This window comes from Syngnathus typhle, linkage group LG20, assembly GCF_033458585.1.
Source record: "Syngnathus typhle isolate RoL2023-S1 ecotype Sweden linkage group LG20, RoL_Styp_1.0, whole genome shotgun sequence".
Lineage (NCBI taxonomy): Eukaryota > Metazoa > Chordata > Actinopteri > Syngnathiformes > Syngnathidae > Syngnathus > Syngnathus typhle.
The window spans coordinates 6,483,098-6,507,371 of NC_083757.1; the positions used below are offsets into that span (position 1 = coordinate 6,483,098).

The 24,274-nt window shown below is 44.3% G+C and overlaps 3 protein-coding genes across 6 annotated transcripts; 1 reads left to right on the forward strand and 2 right to left on the reverse strand.

Annotated features, from left to right (window-relative positions):
* Positions 1-64: 64 nt before the first annotated feature.
* On the reverse strand, positions 65-5,996 carry LOC133144733 (probable C-mannosyltransferase DPY19L4). The gene is made up of 18 exons (XM_061267631.1): positions 5,605-5,996; positions 5,420-5,539; positions 5,149-5,273; positions 4,960-5,050; positions 4,764-4,885; positions 4,533-4,678; positions 4,341-4,464; positions 4,124-4,258; positions 3,936-4,067; positions 3,755-3,856; positions 3,574-3,647; positions 3,179-3,460; positions 2,984-3,104; positions 2,745-2,801; positions 2,598-2,680; positions 2,406-2,538; positions 1,548-1,706; positions 65-1,476 (listed from the first exon to the last, which is right to left on the reverse strand). The coding sequence occupies exons 1-18, from the start codon at positions 5,678-5,680 to the stop codon at positions 1,312-1,314; spliced, it is 2,247 nt and encodes a 748-aa protein (XP_061123615.1). The 5' UTR covers positions 5,681-5,996; the 3' UTR covers positions 65-1,311.
* A 3,791-nt stretch (positions 5,997-9,787) lies between these two features.
* On the reverse strand, positions 9,788-14,790 carry LOC133144862 (H-2 class I histocompatibility antigen, K-Q alpha chain-like). 3 transcript variants are annotated; one of them, XR_009710784.1, is made up of 7 exons: positions 14,629-14,790; positions 13,884-14,141; positions 13,472-13,741; positions 13,052-13,351; positions 12,608-12,960; positions 11,871-11,984; positions 9,788-11,748 (listed from the first exon to the last, which is right to left on the reverse strand). XR_009710784.1 is itself a non-coding variant. In XM_061267842.1 (6 exons), the coding sequence occupies exons 1-5, from the start codon at positions 14,690-14,692 to the stop codon at positions 12,608-12,610; spliced, it is 1,245 nt and encodes a 414-aa protein (XP_061123826.1). In that variant the 5' UTR covers positions 14,693-14,790; the 3' UTR covers positions 9,788-11,984. The 3 variants fall into 3 exon arrangements, 1 of the variants encoding a protein (XP_061123826.1); XR_009710785.1 differs by having other exon boundaries at positions 11,871-12,957; XM_061267842.1 differs by having other exon boundaries at positions 9,788-11,984.
* Positions 14,791-16,377: 1,587 nt separating this feature from the next.
* LOC133144984 (fibrinogen C domain-containing protein 1-like) lies at positions 16,378-23,075 on the forward strand. Of its 2 annotated transcripts, XM_061268035.1 has the most exons (10): positions 16,378-16,700; positions 18,590-18,663; positions 18,918-18,984; positions 20,077-20,174; positions 20,295-21,072; positions 21,229-21,331; positions 21,421-21,551; positions 21,700-21,796; positions 21,875-22,054; positions 22,138-23,075. In XM_061268035.1, the coding sequence occupies exons 1-10, from the start codon at positions 16,680-16,682 to the stop codon at positions 22,389-22,391; spliced, it is 1,803 nt and encodes a 600-aa protein (XP_061124019.1). In that variant the 5' UTR covers positions 16,378-16,679; the 3' UTR covers positions 22,392-23,075. The 2 variants fall into 2 exon arrangements, with proteins under 2 accessions (XP_061124019.1, XP_061124020.1); XM_061268036.1 differs by lacking the exons at positions 16,378-16,700; positions 18,590-18,663; positions 18,918-18,984 and adding an exon at positions 19,029-19,714.
* Positions 23,076-24,274: the final 1,199 nt, after the last annotated feature.

The following is a 24,274-nucleotide window of genomic DNA, read 5'->3' on the forward strand; positions in this document are numbered from 1 at the left end:
TACCATATATAAACTAAATACCTTGATTATTTAACACTGGTGGTAGTATAATAAAACAAAAAGGTCACACTAGGTCATACAAAAGTTTATTTGGACAAAAGCTTGAAAGGACGTAAATGTAAATAATAGTTCAATGAAAGCTAACGTCGAGGTGGGACAGACAACTCAGCATATAAGGCATCAAAACCGATAGACGCATAAAGGCAAAATATCATTACCAGTCCCCAAAACACACATTTCACTTTATTGAGGCACTGCTAATGCAACAATATATAAAATTGGCCCTCTAGCAAAAAATGCAGCAAAAATCATCATGTTCAAATTACGTGAAAACAACTGTATTTGATTACGTGACTTGGCAACCGTCCTTATCTACGACTGATGTGGAGACAATATTGGCATCCCATTGAGATTCAGCAGACAAAAACAGTAAATGCACATTTTTATAAATTACAGTACAAAGACTACAGTGTCCCGCAGACCCTTCAAAAAAATTTACTCTCTCTGACTGGCCATTATTCATACATTTGTTGTTTTTGTTTCAGGAGCATATACATAATTATATCTAACAGTATGGCCAGTCAAAGAGTATTTTTTAAGGACAAACTGCATTATGGCATGTTTCAATACGTAATAGGGGTGTAACGATTCATCGATACACATCGATTAATCGATATAATGCTCTACGATTTGTTGGCATCGATGCTAAACGTAAACATCGATCTATATCGCCCGTTTTTGACCTCGGACATTAGACGCGACTTTATTTTGAAATCCAGTTCATTGTTGCTTGATTCCTCTTTCCGGGAGCAGTGCGCGCCATGTGTTGTGAGCAGAGCAGGGACGTGAACGGGGAGCCGACAACTACGCGGCTCCTGGGCTGGTGCTATGGCTAGTGTCCAAGAAGATGAGGAAATTCACTCCCCTTTGGGCTTCAAGTCATTCGTTTGGAAGCACTTTGTAATTTCCTAAATAAAGAGTTTGCAGTACCTTGTTGATTTTGCGTAAGAATTGTTATAAATCAGGATATTGTTCTATAATCGATCATAGAGCACTATATCGTGATGTATCGTGAATGAATCACAGCAGGCTTTAAGATATCGGCAAATACCGTATCGTGGTTCTTTGTATCGATATGATATCGTATCGTGACAAAACCCGCGATTTACACCCCTAATACATAAAGATTAACTTTACTGGAGAACCGTTTGAACATAAGATGCAGCCGTGCCGCTCGCGTGACGCCAAAGTGCATACTAGTACACGGATCTCAAGAATATCATTAAGACGCTCAAGTTGTGTCGTTTTCCGTTAATACTGGAAGGATAAGACTGCGTTGACTCTGTAGACGTGATAGGAGCGGTTCCAGAAGACGCGGGTGAAGTAGTTGGTATACGGCGAGCGGTTGCTCTTGATCTCCTGGCAGAAGCGGCGGTGTCTGGAGAAGGCATACGTCTCACCGTTGTCCTGAACCACCTGCGGGGAAAGGATCGGAGGGGGGAGAGGTCGTACCGGAGTCGAAAGCCAAGCGTGGGCGCAAGACTCACGTGTCCGTTGGCGGCGTCCAGCAGGTCCTTGATGCGGCAGCCCTGGTCCAGAGTGAAATCGTTGCACAGGGACTCTTCCACGACCACGTAGTTTGCCTTGCGGGAGGTCAGAATCTTGTAGACCTCCTCAGCGGAGCGCATAGAGTATACCTGGTAGTTCTGAAATGCATTGAGGGAAAGGAAAAATATAAACCTTTTCTGCCAGTTTTCGCTTCAATTCTTTGCACATCTTGGCCACGTGGGGGCAATATAACACACAGTATAGTAATATGGACATGGTCACAGCTCCTCAGTAAGCTGCAGTCATATTAGTCATTCTTTGTAGTTGATAAAGAATATATGTAGGAATACAGTATTACTTGTCTATATCTGAAAATTAGTAGATCAAAAAATATTTGGGGCGGCTCGGTGGCGCACTGGGTAGCACGTCCGCCTCACAGTTAGGAGGGTGCGGCTTCGATTCCACCTCCGGCCCTCCCTGTGTGGAGTTTGCATGTTCTCCCCGGGCCCGCGTGGGTTTTTTCCGGGCACTCCGGTTTCTTCCCACATCCCAAAAACATGCTTGGTAGGCCGATTGAAGACTCCAAATTGTCCCTAGGTATGAGTGCGAGTGCAAATGGTTGTTTGTCTCTGTGTGCCCTGCGATTGGCTGGCAACCGGTTCAGGGTGTCCCCCGCCTACTGCCCGATGACGGCTGGGATAGGCTCCAGCACGCCCGGGACCCCCGTGGGGACTAAGCGGTTCAGAAAATGGATGGATGGAAAAAATATTTGGGGGTTATGATTAGTCCTTACATCATCACTTTATTATGGTAAATGAAAGTCAGACCACTGTCCTTCAAGTATAATTGTGACTCACGTCTTCACTCCTCCTCAGCATGTCCACATCCGAGTACAGCGGCAAGCTGGTGACGGCGGCGCCGGAGTCCGACTTGATGGCGCCCAGGAGCTGAGGGGTGCCCGCGAACACGGCCGCCGCTGGAAGGTGAGTTCTACATGGAGGGGAGACCATGACCATGTTGTGGAAACGCTCACGAGACCCAAGACTCACTGGATCCAGCCGATCAACTCGGCTGCGTCAGGGTCGTAGAACTCCTGAAGCTCCGACAGGTCGGCCAGCACGCGGGGGCAGTACTGCGGAGGACAATGAAGACAATTATGGTTATTATTCTCATTAATATTTGCATCAAAGTCTCACCTCTCGCCACAGGCTGAAGCAGATGATTGTCGGAACGGCGATGCTCAGGATTAATGACTACAAGGATGCAACAAAAAAAAATGCATTATCATCATCACAATTGTTTCATTCTTATTATTTTATTCCAGTCTTAAAAAAATACCCATTTTATATACAAATTGCTAAGTCAAAAAAATCAATTGAGTCATTTTTAATATAATGACCCTAATCATTTTTGTGATAACCTGAAGGCCTCTCACCAGTACAAGAGGGTGGACTGACTTGAGCCTGAGCCACCTGAAGACGGTCATCCACAGATCCGGCGAGCACACGCCAAACGCTGCGAACACGCACATGTACGGTGTCCAGAAGTACTTCATCCTTTGCGGGGAAGAAAAGACGTTTGCACTAGCTAGTGCACATCTAACAACCTGCAAGCTGTGTTTTCATCCTACCCGTCAAATAGCAGTGTCAGGCCGCCGAAGGCGAGTGTGTGAAAGACGTGGTAGGCCACCTCGGGACGCTCGCCCACGTATCCGTCTTGCGGCTGTCGCTCGACGTTCCGTGTCGGTTGTCCGCTGAATCTGCCGTAGACGGCCTGCAGCGTCGACACCCCGCAGACGGCGACCACCAACAGGTAGAACGGCAGAACTGACGTCTGAGTGAGGCGCAGGAACAAATCTTGACCGGGAGACTGGAGACTTTCTTGGCACACCAGAAAGTTGCTCACAAAGTCGCTGCAAAACACCCAATGCAAGCATTATTGATTTTTTTTTATTTCCCCATATTTATCCTCAGCATTATTCCTCCAACTGGTCAAAAAGTCCCTTAAACAATCTGTGCTACTTACTTTGTCGTATTGAGCCCAAACTTCACCTCCAGGAATTTCAAGACAAATTCACCTTCACCTACAGGCACGACTTTCTGCAAGTTAAGAAAGTACACATGTATTTGTTTTTTAAGTAGCACAACAGAAAACACTGATAACAATCGGATAATAAACCCGATCATCAGCAAAACAATCGACGCACTTTGATTAAATAGTTGAAGGTGATGGCGGTGGTGAAGACCAGGTGGAAATGAAGGAAAAGTTTCATCATTCTGGCCACCAGAGGGCCCTTCTTTACCTTTTGCTGGAAACACGACAAAGTTGTTACATCACGTTGTCAGACGAATAACGGGGGTGGTTCTGAAGGGGCACGGCGACGCTACCTGGAGGTACCTCGCCAGCCCGCAGCCAATCAGGAGGCTGAGCAGCGGCGAGGTCAGCAGCGCTGCGTTGTTAAAATGGAGGAAGAAGGCCAGCAGCAAGGAGCTGACGTACAATTTGTGGATGTCGGACAGCTGCACAAGGAAGTCGTTTAGAAAGGTCGAGCGAGCGGAAGGAAGCGGCGTCGTACCTTGCGAGGCGGCACCAGGTCCAAGGAGTCCAGTAGGAAAAGGCAGAAGGCTTGCACAAAGAGCACGTAGTGGCTATGCTCCCACACCAGCAGTAAGGTGAAAGTGGTGGCACTCACAGTCAGGTAGCACAAGTGCTGGAAGCAAGTTGAGCCTTTTACTTGGGGAACGTAGTCAAAGTTGAAAAAATTTGGAATTCAAGCAAAACATTGTTCTCACCTCAGCTGCCAAGCCAATGTAGTTGCACAGAAAGCCTGTGAGCGCCGCCACCTGGCAGGCGTAGCAAGGCAGGGCCCAATTCTCTCGTAGAGGAACCGCCTGCTCCACTTTGGTGGCGTCAGGTCTGGGACGGGTACGGGACGATCAACGACCGAGAACGTCTCTGACCGATGCCATCCGTGCGGGACCAACCTGCTGATGACGTACCAGGCCACCGTCAGCATGCCGGCCAACCAGGTGCCGCTCATCAGCCAGCTGCAGGCGAACAGCGCCGTGGCGTATACTGCCTGGAGTGCCAACACCGTGCCCACGTAGAAGTAGATGGGTTCCACGATGTCCTGCCAGGGCCGGAATCGTCACGTTCGACCTAACCACAAATTTAAATCCATACCTTCTCTATAAAATGTCCCCTTTAAAGCTGACCTGGCTGCCAGAGACTCTGTAAATGTAGCTGGTGATGACTTCGGGATACAGAGACAGCCGCTCCACAGCGTTGATGGTTTGTCCCGCCAGAGTCCCGTCGTCTTTCGTCAGCTCGTGGAATGCTGTCACACGCACCCCGCGACACGCATGTGACTTGTTGGTTTCCCAATAGGAGCGAGGGAGAGAAACGACGCACCTCTATCGAAAGACGTCGCCGCCACCATACGTTTGTAGTAGTAGTAGTAGATTGCGCTGCCACCTTGGAACGTCAGCTCCCGCTCCACTTCCTGAGACAGGAAAACACCTCACGTAAACAAGACTCTGGTAGGGTAGACTTTCAATATGTATGCAAACGCAAAAGTAAATTCAAGTTGTTGGCACATACCTGCCTCATGGAGAACCAGAACTTCCTTTCGTGAAATGCAGAGAGGTAGGCGGCGTACAGCGTGCCGCACGCCACCGCCGCCAAGCTTCCGAACAGGAGCCTCAGTACACGCTGAACGGCGCTCACTGCAGAGAAAATGTGTCATCAACATGGTGGTATATTTGAGTAAAATCACATCTCATATGTTTGCTTTGTTGTGCTAACATTGTTTCCATAAATACCAATAATTTACACTACAAGACGATTTTTGAGACAAAAGAAATGGACTCACACGCAGGGCGTTTGGCTGCTTTGACTGTTGACTCTTGTTTGTTTGAATCGTCCATTTTCTCCTCACTGTGATTTTCCTTCTCGCCTTTGGGCTGTTTCCCTTCAGCCTCATCATTTTCGACTTTATCAGGTGGAGGAAAAACTTGTAAACAATGTCATGCTGAGTTAGCTTCGAGCTACACTTACCGACACGTCGAGGTTCTTCCTCCTCGTCTTTGGCAACCTCGAAAGTATCCGACGTTCGACGTTGCAACTCGGTCATAGCAAGGACAAATAACTATTTTTTCCAAGGAGCTAAAATATTATCTGGTGTTCTGCAAAGGCGACATGCTAACGAGCCAGCCAGTTAGCAGGTGGCTAGCTGACATCGGTCAACAGGAAACGACAGCAAAACACGCCAGACTCTCGAAAATATTGTTAAATTTTAAACGGACAGGTTTTTTTTACTAATAATAACAGTGTCAGTTTCATAAAACAACTTATGCGACGATTTACACCAAGAAATAGGACAGTCAGCTGGCCTCATCCCGGAAGTTTTGGGCCACCGGCAATTAATCTGGGCATGCGTAAATGGGCGGATTTGGTCACGTGTGTATACAGGTCTGCACGTAAAAACCGGCGGCGAAGGTACGCATGCGATGACGTCACCCAGCCCCCCCATTTTCCTCCAAATGGACCCAAAATGGTACCGTCCGTTTATGCTTCGTTTGTGCTGGTTTGTGCTGCAAAAAGTTTCGTTTGTGCTGCTACGGTTTTGCAGATATTACACATTTCATTCATAGCGATGACGTCACCGTATTTCGTTGCAAATTTCAAGAATGCTCCTGATGCAGGACGAATACAAGGTAAATATGTTCTTAGTCTTTTTTTAATCATTTTAGTTTACAGAAAACTTTCACTGCGGGAAATGCCTTTTAGTACGAGGATATTTCTGTAATTATGGTTTTATCGTGCTCATTGATTAATTCCCATGAATACATTTGATGAAACAAAACGATATCTATAGAATTTTTGTTGTATGTGTGTGGACGTCAAGAAAACAAAAAAGGCCAAGAATGAACAAAATCGCCAAACGGAAACACAGCATTATACAGCTACCGTTTTTTTCCGTGTATAGTGGGCCCCCATGTATAGTACGCACCCCTAAAAATGGAATGCTGATGCTGGAAAAAAGCTTGTACCCATGTATAATACGCACCCAATTTTTATGAATTTTTTAAAAAAAGTCAAGATTTGATTCAAACCACTGTAAAAAAAATTCCGAGAAATTTACAGTAATTAACTCGCAGCCAGTAACCAGTAACCTACTGTAAAAACATTTTACAGTAGATGTACTGTATTTCCTATTTACAGTATTAGTGTATTCACTGTAAAGCAAAAATCAGTTACATACTGTGATTTTGGTTGTATTTACAGTATTAGATGTTTTAACTGTATACTAAATAACAGTTAAATACTGTGATTTCAGTTGTATTTACAGTATTAGATGTATTGACCCGTATACTAAATAACAATTAAATACTGTGATTCCAGTTGCGTTTACAGTATTAGTTGTTTAACTGTATACAAAATAACATTTAAATACTGTGATTTCAGTTTTATTTACAGTATTAGATGTTTTAACTGTATACTAAATCATTTTAGTTGCATTTACAGTATTAGTTGTTTAACTGCAGAATAAATATCAATGAAATACCACGATTTCAGTTGCATTTACATAACCGTTTTATTTACTGTACAAACAAATGAACGGTACAATGCAGTAACAGTAGGTACCAGGTAATCATTGTAAATTGAGTTTCTCACTGTACAATTTAAATGCTGAATCAGTGTTTTAATATTAATCATTAATAGAATGACCCATATTCTAAAATATTTCAATTAACTACAGACAACAAGAAATTTGTTAACAGGGTTATTTATTTTTTGGTGAACAGGAACAAAGCACATTACCAAACCTTTTAGACAAAACTTCCTTGGGCTTGGATAAAACAGGAGCCCTGAAATTAAAGAAGAAAACACATCAAGAATTATGATGGTGATGTCGGTGTCATGTCAAGATACTTGTTCCTGATAGGAAGTGTGTCACTGGCTGCAGGAACACTCATGCAATTAGCAAGGTTGGAGTTATATTATTAGTAGGGATGTAACGATTACTCATGAGATGGTTAAAAATCGATGTGAATATGTCGCAAGTTAAGTCGGAGAGAAAATAAATCTCTGCATTGAAACAGCTGATATGCCAATTAGTTTTGAGCGTTCATGCCTGGGACACACAGCCTGCATATGCGTGTGTTGCGTGTGCGTGCGCTTCGCGTGTGTGTCCCTTACGTTAAAAGAGCGTCAACGTTCACACAGAAAGTGTTTCTGCTGCAGCTCGTCAGAAATGGAAGTTTGGATTTACCAGCGGAAGAGACCGGCTACAACATGATGCTGAGGCTGCGTCAGGAGTTGTTCTATGTGTTGCCAATATGACAAAGAAAAAAAAAAAAAAACAGTTCAAATGCACAGTCAAACATGAAGTTGTTTTAAGGATCAATACTGAATGAATTGTATTCCGACATGAACTGTTCGATTCGATTCATGATTTTTAGTCCACGATTACGATTCTTTACGATTTTTTTGACAAAATTATTTTCCAGATAGATGAAAATCCTACATCAAATGATTCCCGAGATGCTGCTCACTGCTCCTCTCTTCCCCAGGAGACGGATCAAAGTCACATGGGGATGGGTTAAATGCAGAGCACAAATTTCACCACACCCAAACGTGTGTGACGATGATCATCGGGACTTAACTTTTCAATATTAAAATAGTTTTGCTTAAATTTTAGTTCTGGCAGTTTGTTTTAAACATAATACCTTATTATCTAAATTAAGTTTACGGAAATTAATGTGTATGTGTAAAGATGAACAATTGAAAGTTAGAACGGGTTGAATATGTGGAGAATATGTGCACTACTTTGCAGACTACTGCATCTACCATCGCCTGCTCGTGTCACCTGGTTATTGTTTGCTTTCACTTCAGAGAGTGTGGAATTGAAGACTGTAAGTCATAAAATGTACTTTTGGACACCATTGAGAGGTTCATGGCATCACAGAAGCTGCAAACTCTTGTATATGTCAGTCCTGAGTACAGGGTAGCAGTGCATGTCAGAGTCAGTTACCTGCTGGGACTTTGGAAGGTCCAGATCGCAAAAACGGTTGGCCACTCCACGACACCTCTTCATGGTTGCACTAGTATTGTATTTTGTATGTTATGTTTGTTCCACTGTAGGATTTTTCCAAGCTGCAAACTGGAGCATTACAGTGTGAACACCTGGTCATGTACACAACCTGATCCAAGCAATCTTCCAAAACGATCAACTTCTTGGCCTTCAAGATAGGCATGTACTAATCAGGACCACCTCCATCTACACTATTTGCACTGATATCTGCATCAGACCGGCAGTCATCATTCTCTTCTCCTCATTCCAAGTTACATCATGTGGCTCTTGCTTCTCATTCAATACAACACTACAGTCTTCAATAGATATTTACATATATGTATGCAAGGTTCCAAATGTGTGACAGATTAATGGGTTATATTTATTCTGCAACATGGTGATTACATGCACTAGTATCGATGAAATGCATAAACAGACGATTGCAGTGTGTTACAAATCATGTCTAGGTCTTGGCCTTCAACTAAGTATCGATAGATTCATGCAAACAGGTTTTTGTATATTTTAGTCATGGGTAAAACAAAGTTGAAAAGAAACAAATGAATGCCATATGTGCAATTGAGACTTAGGTTTTCTCGATAAAGTAAGTTCTTCTTGACAACTTTCCAATTAGCAGTAAAAGCAGCAGATTCCAAAGTAGCACTTTCTGTTGACAGACCTGATCGTGATGCCACTGCCCCGCTTGTCAACAGATCAATGTCAAGAAAATGTAACAACCAGTGAAAATATCAAATGTAGACACCAAATATAAGGTGCAAAAGTCTGAAAAAAGATACTTGGTGAAAATGCGTTTAAATGGTTTAAAAAGAACAGTAAATGGTAAAGTAAAAATTGCGGCTGGAGAAGTTTGAAAGTTTCATTCCAATATACATCGACATATTTGAAAATTTGAAAGGTTTAAAAACAATTTGAATAAGTTAGAAACATTTAGTTAGGAATCACCTAGGATTCTGGCAGATTTTGTATGGCTAGGATCTGTGAAGAATTGTAAGTAAAGAAGTATTTTGATAAGTTCACTCCTATACTACCTTTATAAGAAATCGGTTATGTTGAAATTTAAGGGTAATGTGATGATGTAGGAATAAATGAATACAACCATTACAGGTTCTGTGGAAAAGGCTGAATTGTATCCTCATTTCTCTCATCTTGAATTTGAGAAATTCCCATTTATTAATTGGACTTATGTGATCATGTTCTATTTCAGCAATCAATTTTTTGATCTGGTTACAGTCATTTTCTTGATGGCAGGTTCTAAAGTAAACATAATATGATAAAGGTGCTTTAGACATTGAAACCTTTTGTGATTTGCCACGTTACATCGTTGGTGCCCAACCAGTAATCAATTCTGGATTTACTACAGCTTCCATTGGGTTTCAACCATGAAAATTCTCTTATTCTCGACTTCTTTATAGATTATTATTCGTCGTAAACTTATCCGTTATGGAGTTATATTGGGGTTTCCCAGTTCTCTCGGACCACCTAGCTTGCCTTTCGTCCGGGGTGATGTTCCAGTCTCGGTTGGAGAACTGTCACGGATCGGAATGGATGGAGCAGGGCGACCAAGTGCAGCTCGGACCAGGGTTGATTGAAGAAAACAAACTGACAGACTCGGCAAACTGACATGACTTAACAAAACAACAAGAGGACTAACCGCCAGGGCTGTGACACAAAGGACGTGAAGACATTCATGATCCGACGGGGAGCGAAGGACAGACAGGACTTAAGTACGCGACAGGTAATGAGAGGCAGGTGAGAATGATCACACAGCAGGGGAGGGCCGAGCACACAGACAGAAACCATGACAACAGACACATAGTTGAACGGCTGGGGACGGGACGGGACGGGACGGGACACTCTCAACCCTAACTCTTAAACTGCACTCATGTCCTCCACCATTAAGGTTTCATGTCCATCTTCTCCAACACGACGACCTTATACGTAAATGTAGGGACCACCAACGTAATCCCGTCCTCCACCATTAAAGATCAATATTCTATCCCGACTGCTACTTGCCTTGCGCGCTTGTCTTCTTTTTTTCCCCAGCCTGTGAACAACATCTGTCCATTTTCACTGCGAGCTCTGTAAAGGGAAATGTACTTTTGGCAGTTTGCAAACACATTTGATTAAGGCTGCGTTAGACACGTATAATCATATCAATATAATTTCTAGTAGTAGTGTGGTCGCTTAATAAGTGGAAAGGAATGTGCAGACTACATGGATTTGTTTTCTTCAAAGTATTGTGGAACAGGATGTCCAGACAGGGAGGACATCTCAAGGCCGATGGGGAACGCGAATAACAACTCGTCATTGTGGTCCAGACACCTGTGCTGAGCAGGGGAAAACCCAAACGAGGAGGAGATGGCCATCAACCATCGACCAATCACCACACAATATTTTGCATGCTTGAATATTCATATTATGTTTCTTTAAAACTGGGCAACCCAGAAGAATGTGTTGTCTTTTGATGGTCACAGAAGGCACACAAGTTTTTTGTGTTAAGGACCCAAGACCCAGGCGCCTGTATTAGCTTGCTTTGTCAAGATTAAACAATTGGTAAATTCGGTCTGATTGATCCACTGGTCTTCTCTTTGACAGAACGAACTCGCAAAATTGTTAGGTGCGCCAGTGTGTGGATTAGAACATAGCAATTCTTGTGTTAAGTGTTGATCACAATTTGGAGTCAGATCAATAGCTAAAATCCGTATCCTAACATCTGGAACAATCCTGTTCAGTATTTGAACCAGAGTCTCCCGGAGATTTTCATCCCTCGTTTCCTCAATACCTCTCGCTCGAAGACATAATATTATTCAAACAGTCTGTTTGGTTTTGTTCAGTCATTCTTGAGCTCCACAGCTCTCTTCTTCAGTCCATCAATTTCTTCCGAGTTGACAGCTCGGTCGTCCTTTTTCTCCTCGGAAGTCTTAGCTTTGTTCTCCTTCACTGCCTTACTTGGCGAGGAGCCTGCTTCGCGTTTTGCCTGCGTTGTCACCTCCATTGAACGATAGTCACGTTTGTTGTCCTTGGTTATCCCTGGCGTCTTAGGTCTTGTCGAAGCCAGATGCTTCAATGTCGCCGGTTTACGCAACTTCTGCGCGTCCATCGTTTTACTTTGGGTGAAGTAAAGTAAGGTCAAGCAATACGAATTTGCACTTTTCTAGCGAGCTTCTCAAAAAAGTCATCAAATATTTCATCAAATATCAAAGGTTTACTGCACAGTACACTGCTTCACCTGGAGGACAACAGGAGCACTGGGAGGATCATGTTCTTCGACTTCTCCAGCGCTTTTAACACCATCCACCCGTCACTGCTTAGCTTGTTAGTGCATGTCAGTGCTTCTGAAGGCCTAGAGTCACATAGTTCAAGTTGAGTATCAAGCCAGGTCAGTCTCAAAATAAGCGAGGTACAAAACTCTTGAGGCAAATAGTGTCATGTGACCAAGTTGAAGTCGAGTCTCCCGAGTACAGAGCCAACCAAGTATACAACCAGGGATACTCTGGCGCACATCATCCAGCAATATATAACAAGTTCAACATCATTAATGTGAGATAGCGGTTCACGGTTGTACCCATTCATGGTGTTAATGCTTTGCCTATGTTTGTGATTGTGTTATTCCGGATCACAGTCAACAAATCAAGCTGTACTATTTGTTTCTATGCAGAGGATAACGAATATGTACCTGTGTTCTTATAGTTGTTGTTATGTGTTGATGCGCCATTTGTGTTCAAATACCACCACCTCCACTACAAAGATGCTATCCGTTAGCCTATTTATGGCAGTACCATTATGTGTTAACCAAGCAAAGGTAGAGGCAGTCAAGAACCTCACCTTCTGAGAAACGTGTTAGTCTAATGGATGAAGACCTGGGATCAAACGGCATTTCAAAATAGGAAATGCAATCAAACAAGAATGAAGCTTGTCGCTATTGTCGTTGAAAGCATCCAAAAACTTAATTGAACCGAAACATACCTATCGTTGAAGAAGAAAAAAACATCTGTGTTGTGATGAGAAAGTCCTCTGAAAGAATTCCGACGCCTGACTCTTTAGGTTTGAATCAAACCTTGACATGGCTGCCTTGTTATTGTGGCTCAAAGGAAGCGGAAAACGTTTTACTTCCAAGCTTGAGAGTGTTCGGCTGAAATGAAAGAGAAGCAAGAGGAGATTTGGAATGGTCACAAACAATGTTCTCTTTGGAGGTTCCTGACAGAGCAAACATTTGTGTTTGCTTTTGAGACGCTCGGCAAAGAACATCACCACCGCCACCAGAGCGAGGACCACCAATGGGACGCCGATGGCCACCGCCTTCTTCCTGTCTTGCTCTTCTTCACGCGGCAAAGCGCAGGGAGAGACACGTCAATGACCCGCGAGAGCCCACAGCCAATCGGACGTGTCTGAGCCGTGACAAACGCTCACCCTGGTTGCTCAGGATGCTTCCGGCGTCCAGCTTGATGACGATGTTTTCCGAGACGCCGGCCAGCCGGAACACGCATTCGTACTCCTGCTCCGCGGCAGGCGTCACTTCCACTTTCAGGTGGACCGAGGTCTGGAAGGTTCTGTCGTGGTTGGGGCGGGTCTCCCGCATCTCCACGTCCTCGTGGATCTCCTCGCTGTTCTTCCTCCAAAAGAGGGACGATGTAATGGGGTAGAAACCCGTGGCGTGGCAGGTGACCGGAGAGGAAGGTGTCTTCTGCGGGAGAGACACCTTGGGAAGCTCTGCACGCGGGGGCAAAGATGGAGGGAAACGCCTGAGGAGGGCACAAAAGATGGAGAGAATGTGAAGGGAGGAAAGAGCGTGTGCGTGAGGTTGAGAGAAGGTGTGAGAGCGCAACGTACCGGTTCTCGTCAGGAAGTCCTTCCCGTTGTTCACATGCTTCTTCAAATCAGAAGGACACTCCTCAGTGGAGTAATTCTTCCTGGCTTCATTGTACCCATCTATTAACTGCAATTTGGGGATGAAAGCTTGTAGATTTGCTGCAATCCACTTCGTCTTCCCCTCAAATGATAGGAAGTATTCTCCATCGTAACAGTATTGCTCCCAACCATCAACTTCACCCGTCTCATCATCCCGTTCACAGGCGCTTATCACCTGAATCATGTGAACACCTGAAAGGATCGCACGCAAGATTCAGTGAGGATAATCGGAGAGAAGCCAGCAGTGACACGTCTGTTTATTAGGTGGGAAGAAGAAAAAGTGTACCAGCACATGAAATGAATTTTACGAGCGGACGCTCGGACGTAAACAAACCTCCAGTTGTGTTGAAGTGCTTTTTAGCGGTTTCAATGTTGTCCTTCATGTTCTGCTCATTCTGAATATTGATCACTATCTCCCAGAAGTGGGGATTATCTTCTGTGATTTTGTTCACCCGGTCATGTTTGGCTTTCGTGTCCCTGTGGTTGCTGTCAAACTGCTGAATCTGAACGCCGTCAACATGCGCCGCCTCCAAGAACTCTGGTAGCTTTGCAACTTGAGAGCTGGTCTTGAAATAATTGAGCGTGCGAATGACTGAAAGACAAACACAAAAATGACACCCATGATCTTGCTTTGTTTTTACATTAAGCAATCTTGTGCAATTCATATTTTCAATGATTCTGTCTTCAGTTTGAACATTGCAGGACTTGACATGTTGGAGTTGATGTTTATCCAAGCGCATTCTTTCGCTCAAATTTGTCAGTGATTTGACAATCGTTTGTTTTCGGCTGGTTGTTGATAAATATGTTAGATTCCAGCGGGATGCCCCTCCTCAGTGATTTAAATTCAAAAATAGATAGATTAGCTAAATATTCCAAAAGTTATAATAATAGCATTGTGTTCCCATCTAACTACGAGAAAACGAGTGTTCAGGTGAAGGACTATTTCGCTCATGAAATGTTGACGCAGCAGACATGTGAAGAAAATGTAACCAAGCAAAATAATAATAAATGCGTCAGTTCAAAATCAAGAGCGTCAATTTTGAGGATAATGAACTGAGTTGTAAGCAAAGTAAACTTACTAGGTGCCACGCTGTAAATTTGCACGGCCGCAACAAAGAATACAAGTAAATTTATTGCAAGCATCAATGTCTTTTGCAATTTTAGTCAAAAGGGCTATTTGGTCAAAGTTGCGTCAAGTGACTCGTCCGACGAGGAAGTACAGAAAACAGCAGACGCGCTTCGACTACTTCCCACTTAGGTCAATTGGAGTTCAGCCTGGCGATGACGTCACTGAGGGCTGCTTCCACAATAAACCGTGTGGTAAAACATCGGCTTCTCCTCCTGGTAGGGGTGCGCAACACCTGCGTGAAGCTGGCCCCCCAGCCCACGCAAAATTTAAGGAAAATAGTCCGTTTCGTTTGTGCAGCAAAAAAATGTGTATGTTTTGAGTCATGGAAAAAAATTTGAATAATGCAACCTAAAACATCATTCAAACGCTGAAGTAGCCTGCTAAGCATCTTAATGATGTGTTTGATGATGGATGTATATTTAGGAACAAATCTTTCACCCATTGTCAGCGCTTAAATAGCGGAGTCAAGTGACACAGCGGTATTCTATTATTCTGCCATTGGGCCGGTTGGATTTGAAACTGAAAAATGGCTCCCGGCACGCCACTGGACACGACACCCCCTTGGTTCAAAAGCGCCAGTGTCTTTTAGGAAGCCATGCTTCCTGCTTGCCTGCAATTAGCTCCAAAACGTGACAACCTGATCCTTTGACTTTTCTCGCAAGCAACCCCCCTGATGTGATCCGAAAACGTCGGCCGATTGAGTGAGCCAATGTTTTTGATCTTTCAGTCAGTCGACGTTGTCATGAGCTGATTCCACTCTGACTGATGTCGAGTCCAAAACAGAAAAATCAAATACTTTGACACATGACTTGGCGTCACTTTAAAACGTAGCAGGTTGAAGTGACCCCAAAGGTTGTGGCTCTTTTTTTGCTCGCTTCCCCTCTTTCCCATCCCGAATGAAATCAAAGTGGTGGCCACAAAGGTGGCCCAAGTAATATTTCAGTCCTTGAAATTATTCAGCATCTTGAAACTGGTTGATGATTATCGTGAGAAGAAATATGCCCTGTTGATTTTTTTGGTGCATATATTATTTCAGTTTATTTCTTTCCTATTTGATTCTTGTCAGTCATGCAGGTGACAGCATTGAAAAAAAAAACGTGAAATCTTTTTGTAACAACCAGAAAATAAGTCAGCTTGAATTGTTCGGTGTTTACAAAACAAAAAGAGGCCGGACTTGACAAGACGTCTTCCTATCTCTTGGCAATAGATGAAAATAAGAAAAAGTTGGATGTGGACTCTTTTGACGTGGGCCGCACTTGCAGAGTAAAAAAAACAAGCTTGCCTGGCCAGGGGGCAGGCAGCACTTGGCCTGAATTTACAGTCCCTGAAATGATTCAGCATCTCCAAACTGTTTGACGATGATCTATCTCAGGAAAGAAATTTCTATTTTCTTCCTTCTTCAGTGACATTCCACTCACTCATGCACGAGAGCACCGAAATGACTTCGACGTGGGAGGCACTTGCCTGGATGCAGGCATCAATCGGCAACAAGCAAATTACCAAAGCTATTTTGCCAACATCACCAGAAAAGTATCAAGTTGAGAACAAAGTTTTCCGTAATAAGTATCGGTGTGTCTGGGAGTTAAGTTTCGTCTTCTTTTCTCCGCCTCTTCCATCATTTCCAGCACAGTGACACTCGGGCCGTTCCATTTAAGGTCATTCACCGGGGCACCGTTTCCTTGCCGTCAGTTGGAATTTTGAGCACCGTGACTGGTGTGTGTGTGTGCGTGTGTGTGCGTGCGCGCGTGTGGGCGTGCATGAGTGCGCGTGTGTGTGAATGCGTGTGCGAGAAGGTTTCGTTTTCTCTCAAATTCCTTTTTTTGAAGAAATGTTCCTGACCAGATGCTGCTGATGCCAAATGTTTCCAGCTCAGTGACGCCCAGGACCGGACCTTTATTTAAGGTGCCTGTGTGTCATTTTGCTGCCAGCTATTAAGCACACTGCCAGCTTTCCTCTGCTGCCCAACCACCGCCAACACGCTGACCCGACTGCAAAGGAGAGATGGAGCTTCAGACCATGCAGGTTGTAATTACATAATTTATTTATTTCGTTTATGTGACTTTCAAAACTTTGGTCAGCACTTAGGAAGCTTGATCTGTTTTTTCAAAGGCAGCCCTTACACTCGGCCTAAAAAAAAAACCCCATCTTTTAATGAGCATTTTCTTTCTAAGTTGTTCGAACTCATATCAATGCATATTTTGATAACATTCAGAAAAGGCACCCTCCGTTTTATTTGATCCTTTCTATCCAAATACGCATTGAGATGAGTGAGAACAACTTTGAAAGAAAAGAATCAGTAAAAAAGAGATCTTTTTGGGGTGGTTTCAGGTCGGCCACAACTGTCGCCCGGCAATGGCCCCTAGTCTGCCTAGTTGTTCTAACGCATATAAATGCATATTTTGATATCGTTCAGAAAGAGATCTTTTTGGGGTGGTTGCAGGGAATGGCCTCGTCTGCCTAGTGGCAGGGCCGCCATTGCCGCGCCCTCTCAATCGTACATTTATTCTGCGTGTCAATCAATGTATATGAAAACATTGGAATGGATATTTTATGATTAGAACATTCAAAAATTGTTTCATACTTGTAAATAGTACAATAATAGTATAAAGAACATGCAGACAATATTGTAGCAACATGGAAAATGTAAACATTAGTCACCAATGTTAGTGAAACGTTAACGTTTTTGTTTTGTTTGTTTGTCAATTTCGAACATGAAAAGAAATACAAGAAAAAAGTAAGAAAGACAGAGAATGATAACTCCATAGTACAATAGAACATAAAAAAAGATAAAATGATATTGCATTATAATTTTCCCTTTGCAGTAAATTCATATTTGTTTAAAAGGGAGTAGAAGGAAGCCTAAGCTTATCTGACTCTACCCCTTGTAACTACATAGGTCTTTGATTCTGTCAAGATTGGACCATTGTCAAATATATAAAATAAATAAATACAAAAGCAACTTAAACAATTTCACAGCATATTACGGTATCCCGTTCATATTTTTTCCTTAGACATTTTTTTTTCAACTTAGGTAAGGTGCTACAGTTCTTTAGTTCTTCACTGCTGGTGTTCCATAATTCCACACCTTTAACTGTTATACAATGTAACTTTAAATTTGTTCTCACCAAATCTCTTTTAAACATAAGTTTAACAAGTTTTCTTTAAAAAAAAAAAAAAAAAGTGTTCCTCTTAAATAATAGGTACTTTCCCTCCACTCAAACAACCTCTGGATACGGTTTGGCAGTTGATTATTTTTTATTTTGTACATGAGTTGGATGCTTTTAAAGTCGACTAGGTCGTTGTGTTTCAGTGAGTTCAGTTTAATAAAGAGAGGCTTAGATGGTTCTCTATAATCAGCATTATTTACAAGTCGTATTGCTTTTTTTGGGAAGAATAAAGATTGGATCGGTGTTTGTTTTGTATGTATTGCCCCAAACATCCGCACAGTAAATAATGTATGGGAGTATGAAGGAGCAGTACAAGGAATATAATGATGACTGATTTATAAGGTCTTTTACTTTATATGATACTGCGAGTGATTTTGAAATGTTTGATTTGATATACATTATTATTATAATATTTATTATCTATAAGCACGTGTAACGTATAACGGTTAGTGTGTGCGTGCGCGCGCGCGTGCGTGACATACGGAGATGCGACGTTCCGTTGTTAACCTCGGTTAACCAGGGACCTCTAGTGGTCACGGTTGACCATAGCAGAACTATCTATCCTGTTGAGGACTCCTCCTTTATTGTTATTCAAACAACTTTTTGTAACAAGGTATACAATACTGTAAATATGTCTTCAGGAGTCTTTTACTATGACAACTTCTTTGATAACAGCGTACAAGACTGCAAATTGACTAACTTCCGCCATTTAAATTCACACCTTTGTCCCTCATCTGGACTTAGGACCGTTCCGCGACCACTGACGAGGGCGTGTCCGGAGGAGCATCTTTGACTGTGGCCGTCGGCCAGTCAGAGACGTGAGTCAGCTTATCAATCACTCTACTCCAGTCATTTAAAAAAAATACTATTTCATGTCTGTACGGCGACCTTGAGTGCTTTGAAAGGCGCCTTATCAATCAAATGTATTGTTATGATTACTCGACGACAAAGTCTGCCGTTTGGAGTTGCATCCTTTTTTTCTGAAATAGCGCCGGGCTCGCGACGTTACATTTCTTTGCCTTGGCTGGCATTCTCCTCAGCTTTAGAGCTCTTGTCTTTTTTTGTGTTTCAGTCGGTTGGGTTTGCCGTTTCAACGTCCATCTAATCGGAGACAAGACACCGCACCATGGTGGCGTTTGGTACTGCTCCTCTTTATTTCTTGCACGCTCATAAACACATGCGCTTTTTGTTTTTGGTCACACACACGCACACACATTCACAGCCTCAAACGTGGGAATCGAACTCACGGTGTCGGCACCAATGTTCCCTCTAATCTTTCAAGTGTCTAGTGTGAGTGTAATAAATAAATGAGGAAATACAGGAAGGAATCAATCAGTCAAAAAATACATGTATAGATGAATGAAGAAATAGATAGATAAATAAAGACCAATCAATTAATAAGCCAGCCAACCAACCAACCAACCAACCAATCAACCAATCAACCAACCAACCAACCAACCAATCAACCAACCAATCAACCAATCAATCAATCAATCAATCAAAGAAATCTTGTCAATGACAACTTGAACTTGCTCGGGGTCGCATTTTGTGTTGTGTACAGCCCGTCCTTTTCTGTCGGGCTTTTGCGCTCTATCGCAATAATGTAGCGACCGAGCCCAGACAGAGCTGTCGTCCCGTCTCGTTGCCGCAAACAAGGTCGAAACCAACGTCAAGTGGAAACAAAACTTCACGTCACTTGGCTTAACACAAAATACGGCATTAGACGCACGCAGAACAAACACGTACACAGCTAGGGACATTCGTACGGAGTAAGCAAGAATAGAATGAGAGCACAAAGTGTCAAATGACAATTGGTTCGAGATGAACCAAAGCACCCAGAAGCTGATTGGCGAACCACCAAAGCGCAAGGTACGCATCGGATGGACGCGCACGCAAGCGGCTTAATGGCTTGGTCGAGTTGAAAGCAAGTCGTTCGCTCCGTCGGGGGGGGGAGAGAGAAGAGAGAGAGAAGAGAGAGAGAGAGAGAGAAAGAGAAAGAGAAAGAGAAAGAGAAAGAAAGAGAAAGAGAAAGAGAAAGAGAAAGAGAAAGAGAGAGAGAAAGAGAAAGAGAAAGAGAAAGAGAAAGAGAGAGAGAGAGAGAGAGAGAGAGAGAGAGAGAGAGAGAGAGAGAGAGAGAGAGAGAGAGAGAAAGAGAAAGAGAAAGGAGAGAGAGAAAGGAGAGAGAGAGAGAGAGAGACGCCGCCGCCGCCTGTGACGTCGTTTGCGCTCAGTTTGTTCAGATACGCTGGGGCTCCATTCTGGCAGTGGTTCCGACGCTCCTCTTGGTCGTGCTTGTCATCCAAAACATCGCCGTCCTTCACTTGAACAGGTACGCACGCGCGCACGCAATGAACAAACACTTGACCACCACAAGTTACAATCCCCCCCCCCCACACACACACACACACACAGGATGGCAGCTTGATGTATACCCTTTATGTGTTCCAAGGCCTCAGGACATCGTCAAAGAGTTGGGCGAGTTGGTGGCGACTTTGCCCAACAGCATCCCTGACCACAACTGCACCGACTTAGCCTGCCACTGGGCGGCGCTGCAGACCGCATTGGCAGAGCTGAAGGCAGGTCAGACGGCATTGGCAGAGCTGAAGGCAGGTCAGGAGGCAGGTCAGACCGCATTGGCAGAGCTGAAGGCAGGTCAGACGGCATTGGCAGAGCTGAAGGCAGGTCAGGAGGCAGGTCAGACCGCATTGGCAGAGCTGAAGGCAGGTCAGAGGGCATTGGCAGAGCTGAAGGCGAGTCACACCGCAATTTCCAGCGACCTTGAGAAGAGTCAGACCGCATTGACAGAGCTGAAGGCAGAGCTGAAGGCAGGTCAGGAGGCAGGTCAGACGGCATTGGCAGAGCTGAAGGCAGGTCAGGAGGCAGGTCAGACTGCATTGGCAGAACTGAAGGCAGGTCAGACGGCATTGGCAGAGCTGAAGGCAGGTCAGGAGGCAGGTCAGACCGCATTGGCAAAGCTGAAGGCAGGTCAGAAGGCAGGTCAGACTGCAATTTCCAGCGACCTGGAGAAGAGTCAGACCGCATTGGCAGAGCTGAAGGCAGGCCAGACGGCATTGGCAGAGCTGAAGGCGAGTCACACCGCGATTCACAGCGACCTGGAGGCGAGTGAGAGCCTGCTGGCCAAAGTCTGGGAGGAGATTCGCAGCAACAAAGGGCTTCTGAATCAGATACTGAAAGACCTGGAGACGGACTACAGGAACATGTCTCAGGTGATGTGGGCATTTCAGGACTTAACGTCCCTCCCTCCTTCCTCTTACACACAAACTACTATCTCCTTTGAATAAGAACAAAAGTATTGTTGAAAGATGCAAACAGTGTCCCAGTTGGAGATCTCATTTCAGTTCTTTCAAATGCTTGGTGCGCAGGCGCTGTCACAAGAGAAAGAGGAGTTACACAACTTCAGTCTGGCTTTGTCCAGCCTGCAGCAGAAGGTGGTGGATCAGCCCACACTTAACAGGGAACTCAAAGGTAGCTAGCGAGCGAGCGTGTCCAGTTTGTTTAATGCGGGCATCTATTTTGCGCTCCCACATATTTATTTATTTATTTTTTGGCTTCAGCTATCATGGCCAGAGACTGCAGTCAGGTCATGGCGGCAGGAATGTCCCAAGATGGAATCCATACCTTCTTTATTGGGTCCGACAGCTTCAAGGCTTACTGCAACATGAACCTGGACGGGGGAGGCTGGACCGTAAGTGCTTGACCCCCCCCCAAAAAAACACCCCAAAGTTCCCCTCGTGATGCCTTCCCCAATAAAGTTGGCACTTTTCTTCAATGCTGAAAGTCCAGTTGGCCAGTCATGCTCGTTTGCTCCGCTGATGGTGTGTGTGTGTTTGCAGGTGATCCAGGGGAGAAAGGACGGCTCCGTCGACTTCTTTCGCGGTTGGAAAGACTATCGAAAGGGCTTTGGAGACCTCGCCGGAGAGCACTGGCTCGGTCTGAAAAGAAGACATCCTTCTTGTCAAGCTTTTGTGGTTTGCGTGACGTGACGCCGCCAACTTTCCGTGTTTGCAGGACTACAAAACATCCACGCTCTGACGGCCTCGGGCGGTTACCAGTTGCGGATCGACTTCACCACATTCGACGGCCGCAATTACTACACTCTCTACGACGACTTCTCGGTGGGCCGGAACTCGCTGGACCCCGAGAAGGACGGCTACCCGCTGCTTGTGAGCGGCTACTCTGGAAACGCAGGTAGCGACTCCCGCCGGGGGGGGGCACACTCGAGAGCCTTCCCCCCCTGCGTGTGCTCAAAAGCAGGTTTGTGTGCTTTGCAGGCGATCAATTCACCTACCATTCTGGGATGAAGTTCACCACCAAAGACCGCGACCAAGACGCCAGGGCTAGTAGCAATTGCGCCAATGAGTTCAAGGGCGCTTGGTGGTACGAGAACTGTTACATGTCCAACCTGAACGGGTTGTACAAGGCAACCGGCAACTGCGGCCTAACAAATGCAATCTGGGATACTTTGGGGCCATTAAGGCATACCTGCCTGAGATTCGTGGAGATGAAGATCCGGCCCAGAAAGTGAGCGGTCAGCCGGCGGAGCCTGGGAACGGCATCCCCGTGGGATCACGTGGGTGCTGCCCGACGTCACCCATTTGTGCAGCGCTCGTCAAGTAAGATGGCGGTGCGCAAATGTGTGTCGGATTTGGCCCGGGCAAATTGGCTCAAATGCAATTCCGAATTTCAACAGAAGGTTGACACGAGAGACACCTGACAAACGGTTAGTTGGAAGTTAGTTCCTCAAAATAAACTCTTATTAAAAAGCAGTTCGGCGCTGTTGCAGTTACAAATTTCACCAACAGACGGTGCCAAATTTAGACTGACGTGACATGGTAAATTCGTCGTTGGATTAGTCGAACTTATTGACTCGGGAAACAATCTGTTTTGAATGACACACACGCACACACTCACTCACTTTTGGATCATTTTAGGATGTTTTGCTTTGCTATCATAAAATCCCTTACATTTGTTAACATAAGGAGTGCCCATAAGCATAGGTTAGCTACGATTGATTGTGTTAAATTAGTGAGTGTTCGATGAAGTTGTGTTTTACAATGACATGGGTTTTAAAGTAAGGGTACATTTGACATTCTCTTGCTTTGCCATGAAATAACTAACAGCTGAAGCATTCCAATGACATCTGTTAAAGTAAGTACAATTGAGATGTGTCACTTTTTTCCCTTATTCATTAAACTTTCTCTTGATAATCCTTGGATTTGATGATTGATTGTTTTTTTTTCATGTACATTTTACGATGTGGACCGTGGTTCTTCTGTATTCAATAATGAAAGCTTAAAATTTCCTTTCACAGTCATACTTTGAACCGTTCAGTTCTTAGTGAAGACAGATAAGGATCAGGGGATGTTTGAGTGTTGTTAGTCACCTAAACATTTAACAGAGGCTGTGATGCACCGAAGTCAAATTCCTTGTTTGGCACGCTCAAACATGGCGAATATAAACTCTTGAATCTTGAATATACCCTTAACATCGGAATGAGCCAGACCTGGTCGGAAGTAGTTACATTAAACTCAGCTAGTGGGCTAGTGTCGATGAACTCATCCCCGCGACGGTTTCAATCAAGACAGCTTAACCCAACCGAGAGTTAGCAAATTGCGCCTTAGGCCAGGGGTGTCTAACTCCTTTTTTTCAAGGGCCGCATTGTAGTCGCAGCTTCTTTTGGTAGGGCTGTCGAGCCGAATCAATGTATGAGCACCTCACATTACATACAGTCAAAGCTACAAAACAAACTGACAAATAACTCGTTTTCAAATCAGACGAGTAAAAGCTAGTGAAGGTATTATTAAAAGTGAAGACAATTTGCAATTCTAGCAATGACACGAATTTGAAGCGCAATTTGTTTTCGCTTTGACAGAAAATGATGTGGCGGGCCGTATCGGGCCCCCAGGCCTTGAGTTTGACACCCGTGCCTTAAGGAGAGAAAGCCGCTGTAAAAAGGACACCGAGGTAGGTGTCAGACCTACGTGTGTCATTACTAGAATTGCAAATGATCTTCAATTTTAATATCTTTTTTTTTTTTTTAATATTTGAACAGTTTTTACTCATCTGATTTGAAAACGAGTTATTGCTCCATCACACACACTGCCGACTTATCACGACGGATACAATGAACGTAGCAGGCGACCTTACTCGGCGGGCCTCTCATCTCTGCCAGGGGATGAGATGCGAAGATCCACTTTCAGGTCCTTGCTCGGGCTTTGCCATTCCCCTCCATCTCATCTCCTTTCCTGTTGCACTTTGGCATTGTCAGCTTGTGTGTGTTTGTGTGTGTGCGCGTATGTTTGCGTGTGTGTACTCACACCATCGGGGTGGGCTGGCAGGGGTCACGGGTTGCCGGGTCGCCTGGAACTGTCAAGAGGAACAAAGCAGAGTGCAAAACGTCCTGAAATC